At 39.8% G+C, this 24,092-nt stretch overlaps 1 protein-coding gene across 1 annotated transcript in view; it reads left to right on the top strand.

Moving 5' to 3' along the window:
- Positions 1 to 225: 225 nt before the first annotated feature.
- GLRB (glycine receptor beta) overlaps positions 226 to 24,092 on the top strand; it is an 84,467-nt gene continuing 60,600 nt past the window's right edge. Inside the window, exons 1-2 of the mRNA XM_061191779.1 lie at positions 226 to 322; positions 2,416 to 2,566. Of these exons, the coding sequence (XP_061047762.1) occupies positions 2,445 to 2,566 (122 nt within the window). The 5' untranslated portion in view covers positions 226 to 322; positions 2,416 to 2,444. The remainder of the gene's footprint in view (positions 323 to 2,415; positions 2,567 to 24,092) is intronic.

The raw sequence follows: 24,092 nt of genomic DNA, 5'->3' as shown, positions 1-24,092 counted from the left end.
CGTCCCCAACGCTGTCCCCATCGCCGTCCCCAACGCCGTCCCCATCTCCGTCCCCAACGCTGTCCCCAACGCTGTCCCCATCTCCGTCCCCAACGCCGTCCCCATCTCCGTCCCCAACGCCGTCCCCGCTCCGTGCCGCGGCCGCGCAGCGCCCCGACCGCACAGGCGCGGACCACACGGCGCAGGCTCGGCGGCCGGAGCAGGCGCGTCAGCCCAGCGCGGGGACGTGGGGACGAGGCGGGGACAAGACGCAGCCGCTCCCCCCGCACCGGCGCGTCCGGCCCGAGCGCGCGTCCTCCGGGGCTGCGGGCGGGGCGCCAGGGTAAGTCGGCCCCGGGGGGAGGGGCGGCGCGGGGGTCCGGGATGAGCATCGCTGCGGCGAGGCCGGGGCGCGGGGCGCGGGGCGCGGGGCGCCGCGGCGGCGGGAGGCGGCAGCGGAGGCGGCGGCGGGAGCGCCTCCCGCGGGTCCGCGGTGCCGGCGAGCTTGGCCGCAGGGGCGCCGTCGGCGGCGTTTGGTCTGCGGGGCCGCCTTCGGGAGGTGTGGGTGGACGCCGAGGGACGGGGCGGCCTCTCTCTCTCCGCCCTGCAGACCTCCGGGACGGCCTCGGGCTTCCTGGCGCCGGGAGGGAAGGCGGCGCGGCCCCTGCGGCGTGGGCGCAGGTGCCGGGGCCGGATGCCGCCGCCGGCTGGGGTGCGGGGCAGGGCGGCCAGTGCTGCGGGGCGACCGCGGGCAGCTGTGGGCCTGGCGAGCGCCCCCGTCGCCTTCGGGAGAGAGGACCAGGGAGGAGTCCCCGCCTGCCTGCTTAGGGCTGCGAAGGGGAAACGCGAGGAGATGAGACTTCCGGGGAGGAGGAGCGTGACACCGGAGAAGCCAGATGATGGGGGCGAGCTGGGGCTTCCGCGAGTGCGGAGGAGCAGAGCGGTCTCTTACTCTGCGGGAGGCAGTGAAGGAGACACGGCTTATGGTGTGCGAATTAAGGATGCGGAAGAGGTTTAAATACTACAGGGTTTAGGAGATGCTTAAAGGTGTTTTGTTTTTTTAATGCATCAGATAGGCAAGAATGTAATTCTCCTGGAGCAGGGAAAATGTTATTAAAATACAGCTAAGAAGAGTATTTGGAGGAAGCTGACTATATTTGCTATTTTATTTCATACAATGTTGCCTAGAATTTCTGGAGTCAGAAACCGTCATTTGAATGATAAATGTCAGTATCATGTAAGCAGAAAAGCCAAAACCGAACTTAAATCAATGTGCACCTTTTTTGGGTAAAAGGTAACTTGCGAATTTAATGTACATAAATAAAAACAATGAATTTAGACAGTGAAACTCTTTGATAATAAGTTTTTCTTTTTTCTCTGTCAGTCCTTTAATAGAATTATCTTTTCTTCGAGAATAGTTTTATTGTTTTTGAAAACATATACATGCGAAAGTCAAAGAACAGAGGAAATTTAAAAAACAAAACATCGATTTAAATGACCTAGCACGACGTAACCATCTTAAAACCGTGTAAACATCTTTCCATTTATCTTTCTAAGCATATATTGATATACTGTGCGATTCAATATCAATTTACAATTTTATGAAACTATACAGGAGAAATTTTTGCATACTTACCTTGTATTCCTCATAGGGGTCTTATTTTCTATGAAACATTATTTAAACTAACTTTTACTATGAAACCATCACAAAATGTATAGGAAAGTATAACCACGTAGGGCTTCCCTGGTGGCGCAGTGGTTGAGAATCTGCCTGCCAATGCAGGGGACACGGGTTCGAGCCCTGGTCTGGGAAGATCCCACATGCCGCGGAGCAACTAGGCCCGTGAGCCACAATTACTGAGCCTGCGCGTCTGGAGCCTGTGCTCCGCAACAAGAGAGGCCGCGACAGTGAGAGGCCCGCGCACCGCGATGAAGAGTGGCCCCCGCTTGCCACAACTAGAGAAAGCCCTTGCACAGAAACGGAGACCCAACACAGCCATAAATAAATAAATAAATTAATTAATTAAAAAAAAAAAAAAGAGTATAACCACGTAGGTTTGAGCAATGAGAATTTTTTTAAAGCCAAATAGCATTTATTCAAGTAAAACAAATCACAGACACTATACATGATTATACATGAAAACACACATGATATGATTTTAAAAGTCTAAAAGTGGACTTCAAAGATGGAACTTACAGAGTTTTTTCTTCAGAAGAGAGAGAATAGAAAATTATACTGAATATATTTAATAAGCTTAAAATATGTAAAATCTTAATGTTTGCACCTGTATGCAAGACAGATGTTTGCCACGAGCGATGAGAACTTGATGTACAAGACACCCTTGCCCATTGGGTAGTAATGGTCGTGCCCCTTAAAGAGTCGTGTAGTTACCATTTGCCTCATAAATGTAAACATTTTCTTGTTCTTTCTTGTAGATCGATCTCCTGAAATTTAACTTTTCAAGATGAAGTTTGTATTGGCGGTGGCCTTTTTTATTTTAATTTCCTTGTGTGTTGAAGAAGCCTGTTCTAAAGAGAAGTCTTCAAAGAAAGGGAAGGGGAAAAAGAAGCAGTACCTATGCCCATCGTATGTTCTTCATGTCTTATATTCTTATACGGAGAAATATTATTGCATTTTTTATCAAAGTGGTTTATTGAAACACATGCCAACAGAACTTTCCCTATCAGAATTGCACCCATTTGTTTCATAGGTAGAAAGTGACAGAGTGAAGAGGGCTTTACAATGGGAAAGCTAATTCTCAGTATGTTAAAGGTAAAGTTTTATAAAGTTTTGTTCGTGCCCTGGGCTTCTGTAATTTTCATACATCTTTTATAAAAGTAGAAAAAAGTTACTATTTCTTTCTTACCCTGAATGTGCAACTTTTGTTGGTTACTGAGATTCCCTGCTTTGAGCAAATACCAGTTCAAAAAGTTGACTTTAAAAAAAAATACTCCTGAAATTGAATATTCATTTAAAAAATCAGATTGCTAGATTATGATTTTAAGGTCTATTTAATTCACATTAATGCACGGCAGGAGAAGAATTACATGGTAGATCCATTTTCCATTTCAGTGTTTATTTTTTGGGTAAAAGATTTATCTTAGGAAATGAGTATATTTCTCAAAAAATATGTCATTAAATTTGAAGTTACCTGTAAAAACAAAATCTAAATCCAATTCCCACTCCCTCCCCACCCAGAAAAAAAACGGCAACAAAATTTTATGGTTTGAACACCATTTTTTAAAAAAATGAAGTGTTACTATTACTGGTGAATAACAGTAAATAATATCCAATAGTTAGAACAATTGAACAGTATATAAATCAATAACCTTCACAGAATATGTGCTTTTAAGTAGTAATGTTACAACATATGCAGTAATGTGGAGGAAGAATTAATTTGCTGGTACTGGTTATTTTTACATTAAGATTTCCTAAGTGCCATATCGATCTCAAGTAACAGTATTCCAGCATCATCATTACTTAAATATTGATTGTTATAGTTTCATAGATGTTCCATAAGAATTATTAAGGTACCTTCTGGGAAGTAAATTTTGTAAAGAAAGGATATTAGAGTTGGTATTTCGGAATGGACGTCTGTATGAATATGGAGACGGAAGGTCTGGGGATGGTATGGTGACCCACATAAAGTCCCATAGTACAGAAAGCTCCCTGTTAAGAAATACCTCCTAGTTTTCAGTGTTCTAGTTACTGCTTCTTCCAGTCTACACAGCCTGACGTCAGGGCCAGGCTTCTGGGTGTGACAGGACGGCCCCATCCACCCGACTGAGTGTGACTCATCTTCACAGATGAGAGTGTTTGAGCTGCGACCAGGAGACTAGCATTTTCGGGAACTGGACATGGTCAGGCCTTACTCTTCCCCAGTATAAGGACACCTCGTCATATTTTGGATGTCCTTCATTTTAACGTTTTGTTTGATAAATCTTGGCATATTGATGTGAACTCTTGTATTTGTCTTGAAGGCACGCTGATCCTATGTGTGGAGTCAAGCCATCTGTGGTCAGTCGGGTTCCGCTCTCTGTGGAAGCTGATGGGGCTCCTGTCTCCCTCGCCCCAGCCCTGCTTCCCACCCCCCCATCCTGTCAAATGTCATGAATCACAGCTCTGAATACGGCAACTGCAAGCCTTACGGCTGCCGTGTACCTTACAAGAGCCTTTTAGAGGGCATCCTATTTCTTCCCAGAACTGCGCTGTTGCCTCATATGTAAACTGACTGTATATGCTTAGGCTGTCTCTGGTTAGGACAGATTTTTAACGTTAAATCTGATAGATAAAGCGTGAAACAATGAAGGTTCTCTTTGGTGCATATGGAAACCTCCAAGTGGAAGGCCCAACATACACGTGGTGAGCTCGTATCACAGTGTTTTAGGTGTGTTGAGAAACTAAAGTTTTATCTCTGAAATTTTCTACCACAGTTTTCAAATTTTGGTTATATTACTTACTTTCTTGCAATTATGAGACTGAATAAAGCTTTATTAACAGTAGCTCTGGTGATGCTGCCCCAAATCCAGCTTATTAAAAAATAGATGTACTTTGGAGAATTACATTTGTATATTTTTTGTTTGAGCCTTTTACTAAGACTTTTGATTTCATGGTCACTGAACTTCTGAAGACGAAGGTTTTCTTTGACTATTGTTGGATCCATTGTATTAAATTTCTTTGGCTATCCAGGTTGGGAATCTCAGTTATAATAACGGGCTGAGAAAGAATATGCAAATTATTTGTTTCTCAGCGGATGGTCCAGTTTGCCCATCTTGTGTAAGCTGATTAAGCATGAAACATCTTGATTAAGAGGAATATTTGAGATCACAGAACCCGGAAGTTACGTACAGGCTTCCGTATACTCCTCAATATGGTGAAATTTTGTCCAGTGATGTTCTGATTTCTTTAAATTTTTTTTTTGAATAGAGTTGAAGAGCAATGGTGTTGAATGGATATATGCCGTTGATGTGTTGTGCACGTGTAGTAAACAGGAGCAGAAACTTCCCTTTTTATTCTTGTAAGATTGGAAATAAGAGGAAAACTGTTTCTAAATGTAGAAAGGACTTAGGACCCTTCGTATTCTAGGTTGATGTGGAGCTTGAATCGTATGATACTCTCTCCCTGGCTCTTTATTATTTTTTTAACCTTTAATTGTTTTGAGAAGCTCGAAAATGATACATTTATGCTATTATTCATTGTTTTTTGGTGTGTAACCGGTGCAGCAGTACCAGGTTGACAAACTACCTGATAAATTTGAGTTCCAAAATTTTAGAAATTTAGTAGATATTCATAAATACAAAATAAACTTTAAATTAGAAGCTAGGTTTTAGATAAAGTCCTTGGACACTGTTTAGCTTTTTATTTTAAAGCTTGAATTTGACACTGACCTGAATCTATTGGTCTTCTGATTTCCTATACATTCCGCCTCAGCGAGTTTGTCCAAATCTCTGGCTGTAACTCCATCTATGCACTGTTAACGCCTAAGGTGCTGTATGCAGCCCAGCCTCTCTGAAGAATGCACCCATACATCCACCATTTCTACCTGGTTATCCCATCTTGATCTTAAAACTCAATTCAAAATGATAAAACCCGAGTACAGAAATCCTCCCCACCTCTCCTAATACAGTGTTTCCATTTGCATCCTTTGCCATCCAAACTCAGATCCTAGGGATGACCTAGGACCCCCTCTTGCGACCTTAGCTCCTCAAGTCCAGTCGTTGCCGAGACGTCCACGTTCCGAGTCTGTGCCGTCTTGGGAGTGTGTCCCTCACTTCCTTCCCCATCATGACGTTGCTGTCGCTTCTCCCCCCAGCCTTTCTGGTGCGCTCTTTATTAGTCTCCTCTTCTTGTCTTCCTCCACCAGTTCCTACCCCACCCTGACCCTAGAGCGTATTTTCCTCAGTGTACTCAAGCCACTCCAGCGCTTAGAGCCCCCTGAGGGACTCCATAACCTTTGGAAAAGGTTCTGATTTCTTGGCTCCGCACACAAAACTCTTGCTGAACTGGCCTCTGACTCCCCCGGCTGTATCTTTCCATCCCGGCCACGCCCTTACTCACGTCTCATACACGCTTGCTCTTTCACACCTCCGAAGTGTTCTTCCCTTTACCAAAATGCCAGAGGTTTCCTTCTTCCATTAGTTAACCCCTGCCTCAGTGGTCTTATGAAAGTCCACAGCTATATATACCACGTGTTCGCTGTCGACTCCCGTATCTGTGTGCCTGGCCCAGATCTCTCTGGAGAGCGCCACATCCATACATCCAACACTTTAATCTGACTGTCCCGTAATGACCTCACCCTCAAACTTTGTTGTCTCCTTTGGGAAACCTTTCCTAATCCTGACAGTCTGATTTAGACAATCACACTCTGTGCCTTCGTGGCTCCCTAATTGCCTATCCTGCTTATAAAACTATGTGGTGATATCAGCTGTAATTGTCTGCTTCCCCTACTAGATTGTAAACTCCGTGAGGGCTGTGTCTTATTGACTTAGTCACCAGAGATCAACATCGTGCCTGGTACAAAATGTACATGCAATCAACATTTGTTTAAAGAGTGAATACAAACTCAAGATCATTGACCCGTACAAGTCACTGTATCTGGATTTTGTTACAGTACTTGAAAATAATTTATATGATCTCTCTGGACAGTATTTAGACATATAGTCTCAATATAAGGAAAAGAAGGTAGTTAATGTCTAGGTTATTGGTAGAGCGTCTTCAGCCTGGATGATGCTTCCTGGTGAAAGTTTGGCCTTCTCGTGATAAACATCGTATCAATGACTAAAATAAACTATACAGAGGAAACATCCAGATGGAGAGTAATGTGATACTGAAACATATGGTGGGTATGTGAGACAGAATTAGGATCTAATATGACCTTGAAGGTCCAAAGTGATGGGCTGAATCTAACGAGATTGAAGTATAAACTGCACTTTGGTTCAGAAATCATGTGTGCAAGTATAGGATGGGGAAAGCAGTGTGGCTGAACACATTTGGAAAAAATGTTAAATAGTGTTGTAACCATAATACAAATGAATAATAATATACTATAGTATAGTATAATATGATATAATATAATATGATATATAATATATATACCTGATGCAGATGAGTAACTCTGTACACTATTTTTCCATCCCAGCTAAATATAACTATATATATAGTTACTTAAGAAAGAAATTAGTGTTCTTATTTTACCAATTCTGTGTTAAGCATATTACTAGCCTTAAAAGAATTATATTATTTAAAGCAGGACTTACAGAGATTTCTGCACTGTGCTGGTCAGTACCTTCAGGGGAGAGAAATAAGAATAGTTGAGGTAATTAAAATAATGTCATATTAGGAAGTGCTGAAGGAACTGAGGTATTTGACAGTTATCTTCAATTTTGTGAAAACTTGTGATTTAGATGACAAAGTAGACTTTGCTGCTTGGCACCAATACTTACAACCAGGACCAATGAATAGAACCATGAGAAGGGATATTTTTGGCTCCAAATTAGCAAGAACTTTCTAACAGCATTCTGCCAGATATAATTGCCTGGGAACAGAGGCAGTGGAGCTCACAGCAACCCCAAGCACTCCGCCACGGGGGATAATTACTTGCAGGCATATTTTATAGAAAGTTTGAGCCTTGAGTAGGTAGTTTGGCCAGACAGCGGTGTTTAAGGACATTTCAATTTGTGAGATTTTTAAGAGTCTTTGATTCTAATATATTGTATGTGATGACGGTCTTATGATTATCCAATTGCAGAATGTTATAGAAAGAATCACCTTTTAAAAATTTAATCTCCATCCAGATTTAAATAGCTTGGCCGCTATTTTTGGTGCATTGTCGTGGAGAGCTCTACCATATAAAATAAGTATATCTTGGTCTAATAATAAGGATTTAAAAACTTGCAGTGTAGCATTTCTTCTTGAAATTTCACGAGTAATCAGGTTTTTTGAATATCTTTCAGACTCAGACCATCTTTTCTCTTTTCTGACCTAAACCAATCGGAATAAATATGTCAAGCTACTGTTAATCTCAAGAAATAATGATTGAGGGATGACGAATATTAATTATCTAATCAATGCCTGCCATAATTGATAAGAAGAAGGCATAGGTTTATGGATTTGTGTTTATATGTCTATTGTATATGAAACGAGAACATTCTAAATTATACTTTCAGAATTCTTGATTGAATGAACAAAAACAAAACAAAACAGAACTATTTGAACCAAAACCAAAGCATTATGTGTCATTTCTGTTTGTGCTCATAGCAGACACAGTAACACTTTTTAATACTGAATTTGGCCCGACTGTAACCTCTTGACATATACTGACATTTTTGCCATCGCTGAGTTAGGGAACTTTCTACCATTTGTTGAGGACTGTTTGTTTGAATTTCAGGCATCTGGTAGCTCACCATAAGTGTAACTAATTTGCTTACAAGTTACATTTGAAATCTTTCTCCCATTTTGGGCCCAGACTTGTATCTTAGGTGTGAAGAAGCATCATAAGAAGCCCTTAATTGATACTTGATGAGGGCTGCTATTATTTATATGACTGTCCGGTCATGTTTGCATGTATTTACTTCATCTTAATGATCTTTCCTCCAAACTGTTGGTACTCTAGCTTTAAAATCATGACAAGATTTATGGTTCTGTGTGTGTAATGAGAAACAATATGACTACTTTTTATTTGTTTGTTCACGACCTAAAAAAGTTGTGTGTGTATAAATGTGTTTGATACCAATATGAGATTTTTTTTGTCTCCTTCAGAGAGATACCATTTAATGGTAGTATTTGTGGACATCAGTTCTGTGTGGTAAGAAGGGTTGGGTTAAGTATAATGTTAGCCATTTTCTTCCTATTCTGATTTTATTACCTGTTATTTATTAATAGAATGGATTGATTTCAGTTTAGTTCCATTTTTTTACTTCCTAATGGAAATGTTCAAGATAAATACATTGGCCCAAAAATGAAAGGCTGGTTGGAAACGGATATGGAGAATCTGTACAATGGATACAATTGAAAACTGCCCATATTATTATTACTATAACAAAGGTAGATCAAATTTTTCATTGATGGGCAGTTATGTATTCTCTTACTACCTAACGAACAATTCTGATTTAATGGCATGATATTATTTTGCAGTCAATTGAATTAATGATCTTCCCTTTCCAAATAATTTCCTAGGTTTTGAAATTGGCATCCTCATTATTTTAGTTATTCGGGCATGAAACTTAAATGGAACCTGTTTTCTCTTAAAATGATCTCCTGTATCTGTCCTGTTCATTGCATCTCCTCTTACTGTCATTTTCAACATAGTCTGTTACAATAGTTTCCTAATTACTTGCCGTATTTTTTCCCCGCTCATTATTATTCATCTTACATACCGTTTCCATTTTCATCTTGTTAATCTTATGTTCCAGACCCACAATGTCTTCTTATTCCCTCAAGGATCCAGGGAAGACTGTTCACTCTGACTTTCAAAGGTCTCTCTGATTTACATGCGGAACTTTGTGCGAAACTACTCTCTCATCTTAGAAAGGCTGATCTGTCCTTGTGCCAACCTGCCACTGCTTATGCTTAGACATGCTTATGGTTATAGAGCGACAACCTCCTCTTAATCTACGCAGTCCTTCAGGGCTCATCTCAGTCATTACCTTGCCTGATGAAACCTTTTAAACGATTAGAAGTGTTCATTGAAAGTAAGATTAGTGCAAATTATTAGCATGCTATGGCTGTTAATGCATTGAGGTCTTGGACCTTGATAGAAATACAGTGTTTGCAGAGAAAAAAAAGGGTTAATTTCGTGGTGGGTATATCATACCTGGAACATTGTGTTGAATTCTGGTTGCATTCGCTTGTGAGGATTGGATTTACGTGGGAGTTTGTTCAGAGAATCATGACCAGCGTTTGCAGGAACATGAAAGTCTGTGGTTTGATAGGTTTACCGTGGGTTATTTTCTTTAAGAGTAGATGAGTAATCCCCCATTTTGAGGAGTTTTCATACAATATGAACTAGAATTCATATTTAGACCTCAAGTTATAGAACCAAGACCAAAGAGAGAAACATAGAGGAAGATATTTCCATTTGAAAGGGTAGTATATAACTATCCAACAATATAACTATCCAAGGATTTCCTTGGGAGGTTCTTTGTCACCAGAGTGATGAACATAGCTTGGGTAGGGACACTACCTAAACGAAGCATCACTGGGAAGTTGCCGAATTTAAAAGTTCTTTTCACCAAGGTTTCATGAGCTTATGATTAGAGCTAAAATTAAATTCCCTCTTCTTGATCTCTTAGAATCCTTTTTGTGTATCCTGTATGTTTTGACACTTGATTAGATTTAATAGTAATATTCTTCCTATGATATCTTTTATTTTCTAGTTGAAATGTATATATTGTGTTAACTCTTCAGCCAAATTATAAACACTTGAGATGAGATGGCTCTCCCTCTCTCTCCACTTTCATTACAGTATATACACTTTCATTTAGTAAACATAAATGAAGCTCTGATTCAAGGAATTTTGAAGTAGGAAGAATATGTATATACACACACACTTTCATAAAGATACTTTCATATATATATAGTTTCATATTCTGCTTACTTCAATGTTCTTTTCATTTTAGCTACATTTATACTTACTAAATCAAATGGAATCAAATGGGTGACTGATCAAATAGAAAAATCATAAATTAATCTTTGATGGGTCAGTGGCTCACTGGGACCATGTTTAGAGATCACCTTGAAACATGCATTGTTTAAAATTCCCTTTGTATGTCTGCTTAATCTAGATGGATAAAACCTTGTGATTTGGGAGAAAGCCCACTGCTGTATCTCAATTAGGACTCTTGCTGATGGGCTTTATAACTTTCAGTAAGTCATTTAATTTATTTGGGTCTCAATTTTCTCATTCTTATGGTGAAAAGTTTCATCTCAGTAGTTTCCTAATTTCATTCATTCATTCCAACTCTATCTATTATGATGCAGTCAAGTTTTATTTATGATTGTTTTGCTACCTTTATATTCAGGGCTAACTATTCCTGTTTTTGTCAAGATTTTTCATTTTCTGATTTAGAACTAGACAAGCCTAACCAATGGAAAGAGAATACACAAAATTCTGTTTCTTAAGCAAGTTAATTACTAAGGGATCTAATTGCAGAGTTGACTTATCAAAATGTAGGTATGTAACCATCCTCCCAAATAGAAGAATCACATGTGTGCAAGGTGAATTGTACCCATTCTTAACTCTATAATTTTTCACAAACTGAGGAATTTGACTTACAAAAATGTGTCCTGTGTTTGTCTTTTGTTTTCTTTTGGAGGTGAATAATTTCTGTAATGCAGTAAAGGATAGAGTATCTTTGCTGAAGTCTCCTGTATTCTTCTTGAGCTACTACCTGAAAAAAGCACATCACTACGGTCCTCCAGAGAGCAGAGAGCACGTCATAAATGAGTTCCTTTGCCCTGAACATGGAAATTTACACTTAGAATTCAAGAAGCAAATTATTCAAATTTATGTACATACAAATAGCTCCTCTGAGAGATGATGTAAATAGGAAATTACCTTTCTAAGAGCACTGATTGGAATAACAGCAAAACAATGATTCAATCACTAATAGACTTTGTTGGAGAATGTGAAACATCTGACCTTTATTAGTCCTCCTGTGAGAAAACAGTGGGAGGAATTCTTGATGATTCGGGGGAGTTTAGGACTCCACTCCGGAGAGTAACCTAATAGAAAAGGCCCACATTTAATGAGTGGCCTCGTAGCCTTGTTTGCATCTGTGTTCAGCTCTCAGTTACACCATGGACGTGGCTGCCAAGATAATCCAAAGGTCGTATTGCAACACCCTTTAATATCTCCCAGGAGTTCCATATGTATTTGACCGGAATATCTAGAATGTTTTTGGTTTCATTCTACAAATGTTGTTTGGAATCTTCACTGGTTTATTTTGTGTGTTGATGTAGCCTTGGCTGGGTCTTCATGGTGGTGCCTCAATTCTTCACTGGCCCTTAGTGGCTCCATGTTTCTCTTTCCCTAATAATGCTTTCAGTCCCTGATCAATACCCCTTTCGGTCTTCACCTACGATACGAACATCTACTTTAAAGAAAAAAAATAGAAGTTGCTAGACTCGAGCTCACCCACCCCTCCATCTTCCCTCCAGAGCTGCCTGTGGCATCATCCTTTCTCTTCTCCTTGGCTCCTGACCGAGAGGAAGAGGGACGTCCTTTTCTCAGTCCCGGATTCCATCCCCCACCCCGTTCAGAGACTCCCCCCATCACCACACTCTGCTTGCCCATGCTTTGTCGTCTTCTCTTCTTTGGCTCCTTTTTCTAAGGGCTTAAAAATGCGCTGAAGCGTCACCTACCTGAAAAAATGCATAGTTTTTTTGTTTGTTTGTTTGGCTGCACTGCATGGCATGTGGGATCTTAGTTCCCCAACCAGGGATTGAACCCGCATCCCCAGCATTGGAAGCATGGAGTCTTAACTGCTGGACCACCAGGGAAGTCCCAAATGCATAGTTCTTGTATTCCTATTTCATCAACTTTGTTTTTTCCTCTGTGTTCATTGTCACATTTCTTAAACTGACAGCCCACAGTTTCAGCTCTAATTCACTATTTTTTCCTTTTCTTTACTCGAATTTCTTTGAATTTCAAAAGCCAGACATTATTGTTGTAACAAAGGAAACAGTAGAACCACTTAATTCTCCTATTAGTATTGACTCCTGCCACCATTCTGTTTTTTGATGAAGATATTTATTTTATTCCTTTTAAGCAAATCTGCAAAATTTCTTTGGAGTCCTTACATTACTTGACAAGGACAAATGATTGTCTTCTGCGTCCTGAAGTGATCCCTTACCCCCAACCCCTCTGCCCTGATTTGCCTTCCAGCTTAGCGTCTGCCTCTCCCGCTACCCCTGATTAGACACCTTCCCAGCTATTCTTTTTTGTCTGTCCAGAAATAGTGGGTTTTACCACATATTCATATCCTGGATGTTGCTAGATGTTCATCTTGGTCCTTTTAGCTTCTTACTTATCGCTCTTCCCCTGAGTAATTTCTACCTGTGTCTGTGGTTACATGCACATCCTTATCTCCAGGTGTAACTACTCTTGTGAGTTCCAGGTCATTATTTGTAGCTTCCTACTGGACCTCAGAGTTAATATATCAAACCAGCTCTGCCATCAGCCTTCCTCAGTTCCGCACCCAGCCTTTCGTGAGAAGCGGCTGAAACATCTTCCGTTCTGTCCCGGACGTTCACCTGGATCATCTCGTCAGTTACTCATTCTGTTGATTCTTGCTCAGAAATGACTCTTGCATCTGGCTATTTCTCCGCATCTCAACGGGTGTGGTCCTTGTTGGGTTCTAATCATTTCCCCTTGAATCTGTTGTTGCAGGGACTTCCCCAGACTCCTGAATTCCATCCTGTCCTGTGTAGTTCATCCTCTATAACAGCGGCTCTCAAACTTTGGTCTCAGGACCTCTTTACAATCTGAAGCATCTTTATGGACACAGTGAGCTTTAGTTTATGTGGGAGTTATCTATTGATGTTGCCTTGTTATAAATTGAAACAGAAATTTAGAAAATATTTATTAAATTACCTAAAATATACTCATTGCAGATTAACATGAATAACTTATTTTTAGGAAAATTAACTATATTTTCAAAAATAACAAAATGGTGAGAAGAGTGGCATTGTCTTACAATGTTCCTATCTGTTCAGTGGCTGGCATAATGGAAGACAGCTGAATTCTCATATCTGCTTCTGGATTCCGTTTGTTGTGATATATTGTTTTGGTTGAAGTAGGTGAAGAAAATATGACCTCATGCCGACATATAATTGGAAAAGGGAAGAGTATTTCAATAGCCTTTCTATAATTATGAATATTCCTTTTTAATGCCATGCCAAAATTTGACAAGTGATAGTTCCTTAAAAGTTAGTTGTGATGTAAAATCTGAAATAAGATCAGTGAACATTTTGATCTCTGCTGTATTAAAATTTGCTGGTCTTGCATTTTGAATGGCTTTTTTTTTTTTGCCCAAACATGAATTTATAACATGCATCGATCATTTGGAAAATATTGGTTTGCTGGGTTTTGCAGATCTTCCAAATGTTGACAGGTTTTATTATACAGTATCAAATAATCACATCCATTTACTATTACTTTCGATCTCACTGGAAAGTCTGTTAGTATCAGGAAGTTGTCAAGTTCATGGTGGTGAATATTAAGTTTTCTAAAATTCCAGTTGTTTGAAAACTCATATTTTATTACTGGCAGCAAATACTCTCATTAGTTTTTCTTGAACTTATAGTCTCTCTTCTTTCACTTGTGAAAACTTTTTTGCCAAATATCCAAGTCTGAATCACCATAGGTTTTCCATGGTCTTCCATGAAAACAGTGTTGCATGAAAAGTCTCTTGTTCACTAGCAAGTGAAACAGTCATCCAAGTGCTGTTCTTTGGAACAATTATCATAGTTTAGTTTTCTGTGCAGCAGAAGTGCTGTCTGGATACTTCCTATTTTTTTCATGCAGAATATTAAAATAATATGGATTTAAATTGCAAAATTTAATAAATTTAATATTTTTTACTGCTTCTTTAAGAACATTACATGGGAACCCATCTTTAACATCTTTTATTTATTTTTTACTGCTGGTGTCTAGTGGTTAAGAATACGAACACTCTTGCTACATAAAACTATTATTTTCCTGATTTGTGCACTGACAGTCTTATCCACTGTTGCTTGTGCAGCATCAGTGCAAATGTCTGCAGAGTGAAACAAAGTAAATGTTGTTTTGAAGATGATGATGGTGATGATGGAGATGAAGAAAATAGTTTGACTTTCTGGACACTCAGAAAAGGTCTTGGGCACCTTCAGGTATCTGTGGACCACACTTTGAGAACTGCTGTTTTCTAGCGTCAGCAGATTTGAGATGCTCATTGTATATCCAACCACGTATTTCTCTTTTCTTTTTTTTTTTTTAAATTGGAGTATAGTTGCTTTACAATGTTGTGTTAGTTTCTACTGTACAGCAAAGTGAATCAGCTATACGTGTACATATGTCCCCTCTTTTTTAGATTTCCTTCCCATTGAGGTCACCACAGATCACTGAGCAGAGTTCCCTGTGCTATACAGTAGGTTCTCATTAGTTATCTATTTTAATACGTAGTAGTGTAGATGTGTCAATCCCAATCTCCCAATCCGTCCCAACCCTCCCCTTTCCCCCTTGGTATCCACACATCTGTTTTCTATGTCTGTTACTCTATTTCTGCTTTGCAAATAGGTTCATCTGTATGGTTTTTCTAGATTCCGCATATATGCATTAATAGATGATATTTGTTTTTCACTTTCTGACTTCTTCACTCTGTATGTCGGTCTCTAGGTCCATCCACATCTCCACAAATGACCCAGTTTCCTTCTTTTTGTGGCTGAGTAATATTCCGTTGTATATATGTGCCTGTATATATGTGCCACACCTTCTTTTCCTGCCATGTTGAGCTTCTCAGTGCCGCTCTGTTAGTCATCTGCTGTGTTTGCTGTGACCACCTCCTGGAATCTGCCCTCCCCCTTCCCTTTCCACCTGTTACCTGCTTCCTTATCCTTCCAGCCCAGCTCAGGAGTCCCCTACTCTATTAAATCCCTACTCTAGACACAATTAAATGATAGAGAAATAAAATTAACATTGACAAATTTTAACATGAAATTAGTTGAATCAATACAGGGGAGGAAGAATGGGAAGAATGGGGTTCTAGTTCACTCTGTTACTAACTCACTGTGTGTCCTCAGATAAGTCACTCTGGACCTTAATAGTCCTGATCTGTAAAATGGAGGAATTACCAATAGGATGAATGAATTTTCCATGGTCATTAGGAGAGGAGTTTGTTTTGGAGTTTTAACGTGCAGAAACAATGTTGTCTTGAGTCAGATGGTCTTGGTTCTGTTCTAGGACAGATCACTTAATACACTTGTGACCTTGAATAGGCAATCATTTTGCCTTGCCTGTGCTCAATTTTGTTACCTGTAAAATGGAAGTGATAAACTCTATCTAATTTACAGCGCTTATCTGATAGTATAACTTGACAAATGTATATGAAAGTATTTTCTGAACTCTAAAAGTTCTGCAAAGTGGATTACCTGTGTTTGTGATATTAGAGTTTCTTCTAAAGAGCTCAGAGGTGCTTTGCATATTTTATATTATTCTAGGTCCCTTTTTTCTGTCATTACTTAAGCTAATTTTTACAGATGGAACACCTAATTTTACAGCTAGAAAATCCTGTGTCACCTTATTACACATCTTCTCCTTAGACTCAGGATATCAGGACTGGGGTGGGTACAACTTGTGGCCTACCTTTCTGTGCAAGGGCAGCGCTGTGTGCTGTGTGTGGGACTCAGGACCTGGTGAATTCTCAGGCGATTCTATACAGCAGGCAGCTGCAATCTCCTTTTATATATGAGCAACCTGTGTTGTGGAGAGTGTTTCTTAACGTCATAAGGTTAGTCAGTGATATTCCAGTGATCTAATTCAGGTGGGTATTTTAGGCTCACTTTTTGGTTGTACAGCACATGTCATAGTTTATCCTGTTTATTTGGGAGGTGAGAACACTGAGGTCCCAGGAGGTAAGATGGCTTTGCCAGGGGCACAACTGCGCGCCAGAGGGAAAGGTAGGCCTTCTGATTCCGAGTCCAAGTCTTTTTATGTACTTTCTTGCCACATTGTATGTATTTATTTAGTTGTTACCCTTACCAGTAAGACCATCTCTTTCTTGATTTCACGTTGTGTATTTTCGAGCAACATGTTAGATTTACTTGGGCTTTTACTAAGACTTAAACGTCAGTGAAGTCCTTTCTCTTTTTTTAAAAAATTAATTTATGTATTTATTTATTTTATTTATTTATTTTTGGCTGTGTTGGGTCTTCCGTTGCTATGCGCGGGCTTTCTCTAGTTGCGACGAGTGGGGGCCACTCTTCGTTGTGGTGCTTGGGCTTCTCATTGCGGTGGCTTCTCTTGTTGCGGAGCATGGGCTCTAGGCACGCGGTCTTAGTAGCTGTGGCTCCTGGGCTCTAGAGCGCAGGCTCAGTAGTTGTGGTGCATGGGCTTAGTTGCTCCACGGCATGTGGTATCTTCCCGGACCAGGGCTCGAACCTGTGTCCCCTGCATTGGCAGGCGGATTCTTAACCACTGTGCCACCAGGGAAGCCCTGAAGTCCTTTCTAAATAACAGAATGTGACTTTCTGAGCCTGTAATCTCAGAAGCTTCCTGTTCATGGATGTGTGTTCCACCTCATAAAAACTATCCTTAGTTTGATTAATGGTATTCAGTCTGGATGTTAGTGACCAATAGAGTTTTGTAAATAAGAATGCATTCTGAGTGACTATTTTCAGGAAATAGTATGTGATTTATTACCTCTTCCTGCTGAATGTACTTATACAATAAGATCTACAAAGTACATGGAGTATAAAACACATGGTTCTCTGCCTCTGCTTTCAAGAGAGAAAAAGCGATCCTTTGGTTAAAGAAGGCAGAGTAGAAGGACGTGTGCTCATTCCCTCTTGTGAGAGCACTGGAATCACAACTAACTGCTGAATGATCATCATCAGGAAGACACTGGAACTCACCAAAAGTATAACCACGTAGGGCTTCCCTGGTGGCACAGTGGTTGAGAGTCTGCCTGCCAATGCAGGGGACACGGGTTCGAGCCCTGGTCTGGGAGGATCCCACATGCCGCGGAGCAACTAGGCCCATGAGCCACAATTACTGAGCCTGCGCGTCTGGAGCCTGTGCTCTGCAACAAGAGAGGCCGCGACAGTGAGAGGCCCGCGCACCGCGATGAAGAGTGGCCCCCACTTGCTGCAACTAGAGAAAGTCCTGGCACAGAAACGAAGACCCAACACAGCCATAAATAAATAAATAAAAATTAAAAAAAAAAGATACCCCACATCCAAAGACAAAGGAGAAGCCACAGTGAGATGGTAGGAGGGGTGCAATCGCAATAAAATCAAATCCCATAACCACTGGGTGGGTGACTCACAAACTGGAGAACAATTATACCGCAGAAGTGCACCCACTGGAGTGAAGGTTCTGAGCCCCACGTCAGGCATCCCAACCTGGGGGTCCGGCAACGGGAGGAGGAATTCCCAGAGAATCAGACTTTGAAGCCTAGTGGGAATTGATTGCAGGACTTCGACAGGACTGGGGAAAACAGAGACCCCACTCTTGGAGGGCATACACAAAGTAGTGTGCGCATTGGGACCCGGGGGAAGGAGCAGTGACTCCAGGGGAGACTGAACCAGACCTACCTGCTGGTGTTGGAGGGTCTCCTGCAGAGGTGGGGGGTGGCTGTGGCTCACCATGGGGACAAGGACACTGGCAGCAGAAGTTCTGGGAAGTACTCCTTGGTGTGAGGCCTCCCAGAGTCTGCCATTAGCCCCACCAAAGAGCCCAGGTAGGCTCCAGTGTTGGGTTGCCTCAGGCCAAACAACCAACAGGGAGGAAACCGAGCCCCACCCATCAGCAGTCAAGTGGATTAAAGTTTTACTGAGGTCTGCCCACCAGAGCAACAGTCAGCTCTACCCACCACCAGTCCCTCCCATCAGGAAACTTGCACAAGCCTCTTAGATAGCCTCATCCACCAGAGGGCAGACAGCAGAAGCAAGAAGAATTACAGTCCTGCAGCCTGTGGAACGAAAACCACATTCACAGAAAAAGAGACAAAATGAAAAGTCAGAGGACTATGTACCAGATGAAGGAACAAGATAAAACCCCAGAAAAACAGCTAAATGAAGTGGAGGTAGGCCACCTTCCAGAAAAATAATTCAGAATAATGATAGTGAAGATGATCCAGGACCTTGGAAAAAGAATGGACGAAAAGATGGAGAAGATGCAAGAAATGTTTAACAAAGACCTAGAAGAATTAAAAACAAACACCTAGAAGAATTAAAGAACAAACAAACAGAGATGAACAATACAATAACTGAAATGAAAAATACACTAGAAGGAATCAATAGCAGAATAACTGAGGCAGAAGAACGGATAAGTGACCTGGAAGACAGAATGGTGGAATTCACTGCCATGGTACAGAATAAAGAAAAAAGAATGAAAAGAAATGAAAACAGCCTAAGAAACCTCTGGGACGACATTAAATGCACCAACATTCACATTATAGGGGTCCCAGAAGGAGAAGAGAGAGAGAAAGGACCCAAGAAAATATTTGAAGAGACTATAGTTGAAAACTTCCTTAGCATGGGAAAGGAAATAGCCACCCAAGTCCAGGAAGCACGGAGAGTCCCAGGCAGGATAAACCCAAGGAGAAACACACTGAGACACATAGTAATCAAATTGACAAAAATTAAAGAAAAAGAAAAAATTTTAAAAGCCACAAGGGAAAAATGACAAATAACATACAAGGGAACTCCCATAAGGTTAACAGCTGATTTCTCATCAGAAACTCAACAACCCAGAAGGGAGTGGCACGGTATATTTAAAGTGATGAAAGGGAAGAACCTACAACCAGGATTACTCTACCCAGCAAGGATCTCATTCAGATTTGACAGAGAAATCAAAAGCTTTACAGACAAGCAAAACTAAGAGAATTCAGTGCCACCAAACCAGCTCTGCAACAAATGCTAAAGGAACTTCTCTAGGCGGGTAACACAAGAGAAGGAAAAGACTTAACAATAACAAACCCCAAACAATTAAGAAAATGGTAATAGGGACATATATATTGATAATTACCTTAAATATGAATTGGGTTAAATGCTCCAACCAAAAGACACAGGCTCCCTGAATGTAATGAAAACAAGACCCATATATATGCTGTCTACAAGAGACCCACTTCAGACCTACGGACACATACAGACTGAAAATGAGGGGATGGAAAAAGATATTCCATGCAAATGGAAAGCAAAAGAAAGCTGGAGTAACAATACTCATTTCAGATGAAATAGACTTTAAAATAAAGAATGTTACAAGAGACAAGGACACTACATAATGATCAAGGGATTAATCCAAGAAGAAGATGTAACAATTATAAATATATATGCACCCAACATAGGAGCACCTCAATACATAAGGCAAATGGTAACAGCTATAAAAGAGGAAATCAACAGTAACACAATAATATTGGGGGACTTTAACATTTCACTTACACCAATGGACAGATCATCCAGACAGAAAATTAATAAGGAAACACAAGCTTTAAATGACACAATAGACCAGATAGATTTAATTGATATTTATAGGACATTCCATCTGAAAACAGCAGATTACACTTTCTTCTCAACTGCACATGGAACATTTGCCAGGATAGATCACATCTTGGGTCACAAATCAAGCCTTGGAAAATTTTAAAAAATTGAAATCATATCAAGCATCTTTTCCAGTCACAACACTATGAGATTAGAAATCAGTTACAGGGGAAAAAATATGTAAAAATCACAAACACATGGAGGCTAAACAATACGTTACTAAATAACCAAGAGGTCACTGAAGAAATCAAAGAGGAAATAAAAAAACACCTAGAGATGAATGACAATGAAAACACGACCATCCAAAACCTATGGGATGCAGCAAAAGCAGATCTAAGAGGGAAGTTTATAGCAATACAATCTTACCTCAAGAAACAAGAAAAATCTCAAATAAAAAATATAACCTTACACCTAAAGGAACTAGAGAAAGAAGAACAAACAAAACCCAAAGTTAGTAGAAAGAAAGAAATCATAAAGATCAGAGCAGAAATAAATGAAATAGAAACAAAGAAAAAATAGCAAAGATCAATGAAACTAAAAACTGGTTCTTTGAGAAGATAAACAAAATTGATAAACCTTTAGCCAGACACATCAAGAAAAAGAGGGAGAGGAGTCAAATCAATAAAATTAGAAATGAAAGAGGAGAAGTGACAAGGGACACCACAGAAATGCAAAGCATCATAAGAAACTACTACAAGCAACTCTATGCCAGTAAAATGAAAAACCTGGAAGAAATGGACAAATTCTTAGAAAGGTATAACCTTCCAAGACTGAACCAGGAAGAAATAGAAAATATGAACGGACAAATCACAAGTAATGAAATTGAAACTGTGATTAAAAATCTTCCAACAGACAAAAGTCCTGGACCAGATGGCTTCACAGTTGAATTCTTTCAAACATTTAGAGAAGTGCTAACACCCATCTTTCTCAAACTCTTCCAAAAAATTACAGAGGAAGGGACACTCCCAAACTCATTCTATGAGGCCACCATCACCATGATACCAAAACTAGACAAAAATACTACAAAAAAAGAAAATTACAGACCAATATCACTGGTGAATAAAGATGCAAAAATCCTCAACAAAATACTAGCAAACAGAATCCAACAACACATTGAAAGGATCATACACCATGATCAAGTGGGATTTATCCCAGGGATGCAAGGATTCTTTAATATACACAAATCAATCAATATAATACACCAAATTGAAGTATGAAAACCATATGATCATCTCAACAGATGCAGAAAAAGCTTTTGATAAAATTCAACACCCATTTATGACAAAAACTCTCCAGAAAGTGGGCACAGATGGAACCTACCTCAACATAATAAAGGCAAACATCATTCTCAATGGTGAAAAACATATGACAAACCCACAGCAAACATCATTCTCAATGGTGAAAAACTGAAAGCATTTCCTCTAAGATCTGGAAGAAGACAAGGATGGCCACTCTCGCCACTATTATTCAACATAGTTTTGGAAGTTCTTGCCATGGCAATCAGAGAAGAAAAAGAAATAAAAGGAATACAAATTGGAAAAGAAGAAGTAAAACTGTCACAGTTTGTAGATGACATGATACACTACATAGAGAATCCTAAAGATGCCACCGCAAAACTACTAGAGCTAATCAATGAATTTGGTAATGTTGCAGGATACAAAATTAATGCATAGAGATCTCTTGCATGCCTATACACTAACAACGAAAGATCAGGAAGAGAAATCAAGAAAACAATCCCATTCACCACTGCAACAAAAAGAATAAAATACCTAGGAATAAACCTACCTAAGGAGGTAAAAGACCTGTACTCAGAAAACTATAAGACACTGATGAAAGAAATCAGATGACACAAACAGATGGAAAGATATACCATGTTCTTGGATTGGAAGAATCAATATTGTGAAAATGACTATACTACTCAAAGCAATCTACAGATTCAATGCAATCCTTATCAAATTACCAATGGCATTTTTTACAGAACTAGGACAAAAAATCTTAAAATTTGTATGGAGACACAAATGACCCCAAATAGCCAAAGCAATCTTAAGGGAAAAAAAAAAAAAAACGGATCTGGAGGAATCAGACTCCCTGACTTCAGACTATACTACAAAGCTCCAGTAAACAAGACAATATGGTACTGGCACAAAAACAGAAACATAGATCAATGGAACAGGATAGAAAGCCCAGAGATAAACCCACACACCTATGGTCGTCTAATCTGTGACAAAGGAGGCGAGGATATACAATGGAGAAAAGACAGTCTCCTCAATAAGTGGTACTGGGAAAACTGGACAGCTACAAGCAAAAGAATGAAATTAGAACACTCCCTAACACACCATACACAAAAATAAACTCAAAATGGATTAAAGACCTAAATGTAAGACTGGACAGTATAAATCTCTTAGAGGAAAATCTAGGAACAACACTCTTATACATAAATCACAGCAAGATCTTTTCTGACCCACCTGCTAGAGTAACAGAAATAAAAACAAAAATAAACAAATGGGACCTAATGAAACTTAAAAGCTTTTGCACAGCAAAGGAAACTAAAAACAAGATGAAAAGGAATCCCTCAGAATGGGAGAAAATATTTGCAAATGAATCAATGGACAAAGGATTGATCTCCAAAATATATAAACAGCTCATTCAGCTCAATATTCAGAATACAAGCAACCCAATCCAAAAATGGGCAGAAGACCTAAATAGACATTTCTCCAAAGAAGACATACAGACGGCCAAGAGGCACATGAAAAGCTGCTCAGCATCACTAATTATTAGAGAAATGCAAATCAAAACTACAGTGAGGTATCACCTCACACTTGTTAGAATGGGCATCATCAGAAAATCTACACACAACAAATCCTGGAGAGGGTGTGGAGAAAAGGGAATCCTCTTGCACTGTTGGTGGGAATGTAAACTGGTACAGCCACTATGGAGAACAGTATGGAGGTTCCTTAAAAAACTAAAAATAGAACTACCATATGACCTAGCAATCCCACTCCTGGGCATATACACAGAGAAAACCATAATTCAAAAAGACACATGCACCCCAATGTTCGTTGCAGCACTATTTACAATAGCCAGGTCATGGAAGCAACCTAAATGCCCATCAACAGACGAATGGATAAAGAAGATGTGGTACATATATACAATGGAATATTACTCAGCCATAAAAAGGAACGAAATTGTGTCATTTGCAGAGACATGGAGACTGTCATACAGAGTGAAGTAAGTCAGAAAGAGAAAGACAAATATCATATATTAACACCAATATGTGGAATCTAGAAAAATGGTACAGATGAACCGGTTTGCAAGGCAGAAATAGAGACACAGATGTAGAGGACAAACGTATGGACACCAAGGGGGGAAAGTGGCAGGGTGGTGGTGGTGGTGGGATGAACTGGGAGATTGGGATTGACATGTATACACTAATATGTATAAAATAGATAACTAATAAGAACCTGCTGTATAAAAAAATAAAATTCAAAAACAAAAACAACAAAAGAGGGAGAAAAAGCAATAGACTAATTCTTCAGAGATAGAAAGGTGAATTGTCTTTTAATGGCAATAACACATGCCTTTTATTCTCTCTTCTAGAATACTAAATTGAAACTTTTAGTTTTAACTCATCAGTAATTCTAATATAATCTTTTGATTGCTTTGTACAATCTCTCTCTTCACGTATGTATGTGTGCAAGTGTTTGTGTCTGACTGTATGAGTGTACGCACACATCATTAAACACAAAAGTTGTTTTTGTGTTATTGTTTTTAAACTTTTTTAAAAATTTTATTTATTTATTTTTGGCTGTGTTGGGTCTTCGTTTCTGTGCAAGGTCTTTCTCTAGTTGTGGCAAGCGGGGGCCACTCTTCATCGCGG

Source organism: Eubalaena glacialis, chromosome 5 (genome assembly GCF_028564815.1).
Source record: "Eubalaena glacialis isolate mEubGla1 chromosome 5, mEubGla1.1.hap2.+ XY, whole genome shotgun sequence".
Lineage (NCBI taxonomy): Eukaryota > Metazoa > Chordata > Mammalia > Artiodactyla > Balaenidae > Eubalaena > Eubalaena glacialis.
This window is presented reverse-complemented; position numbering and strand designations above follow the sequence as displayed.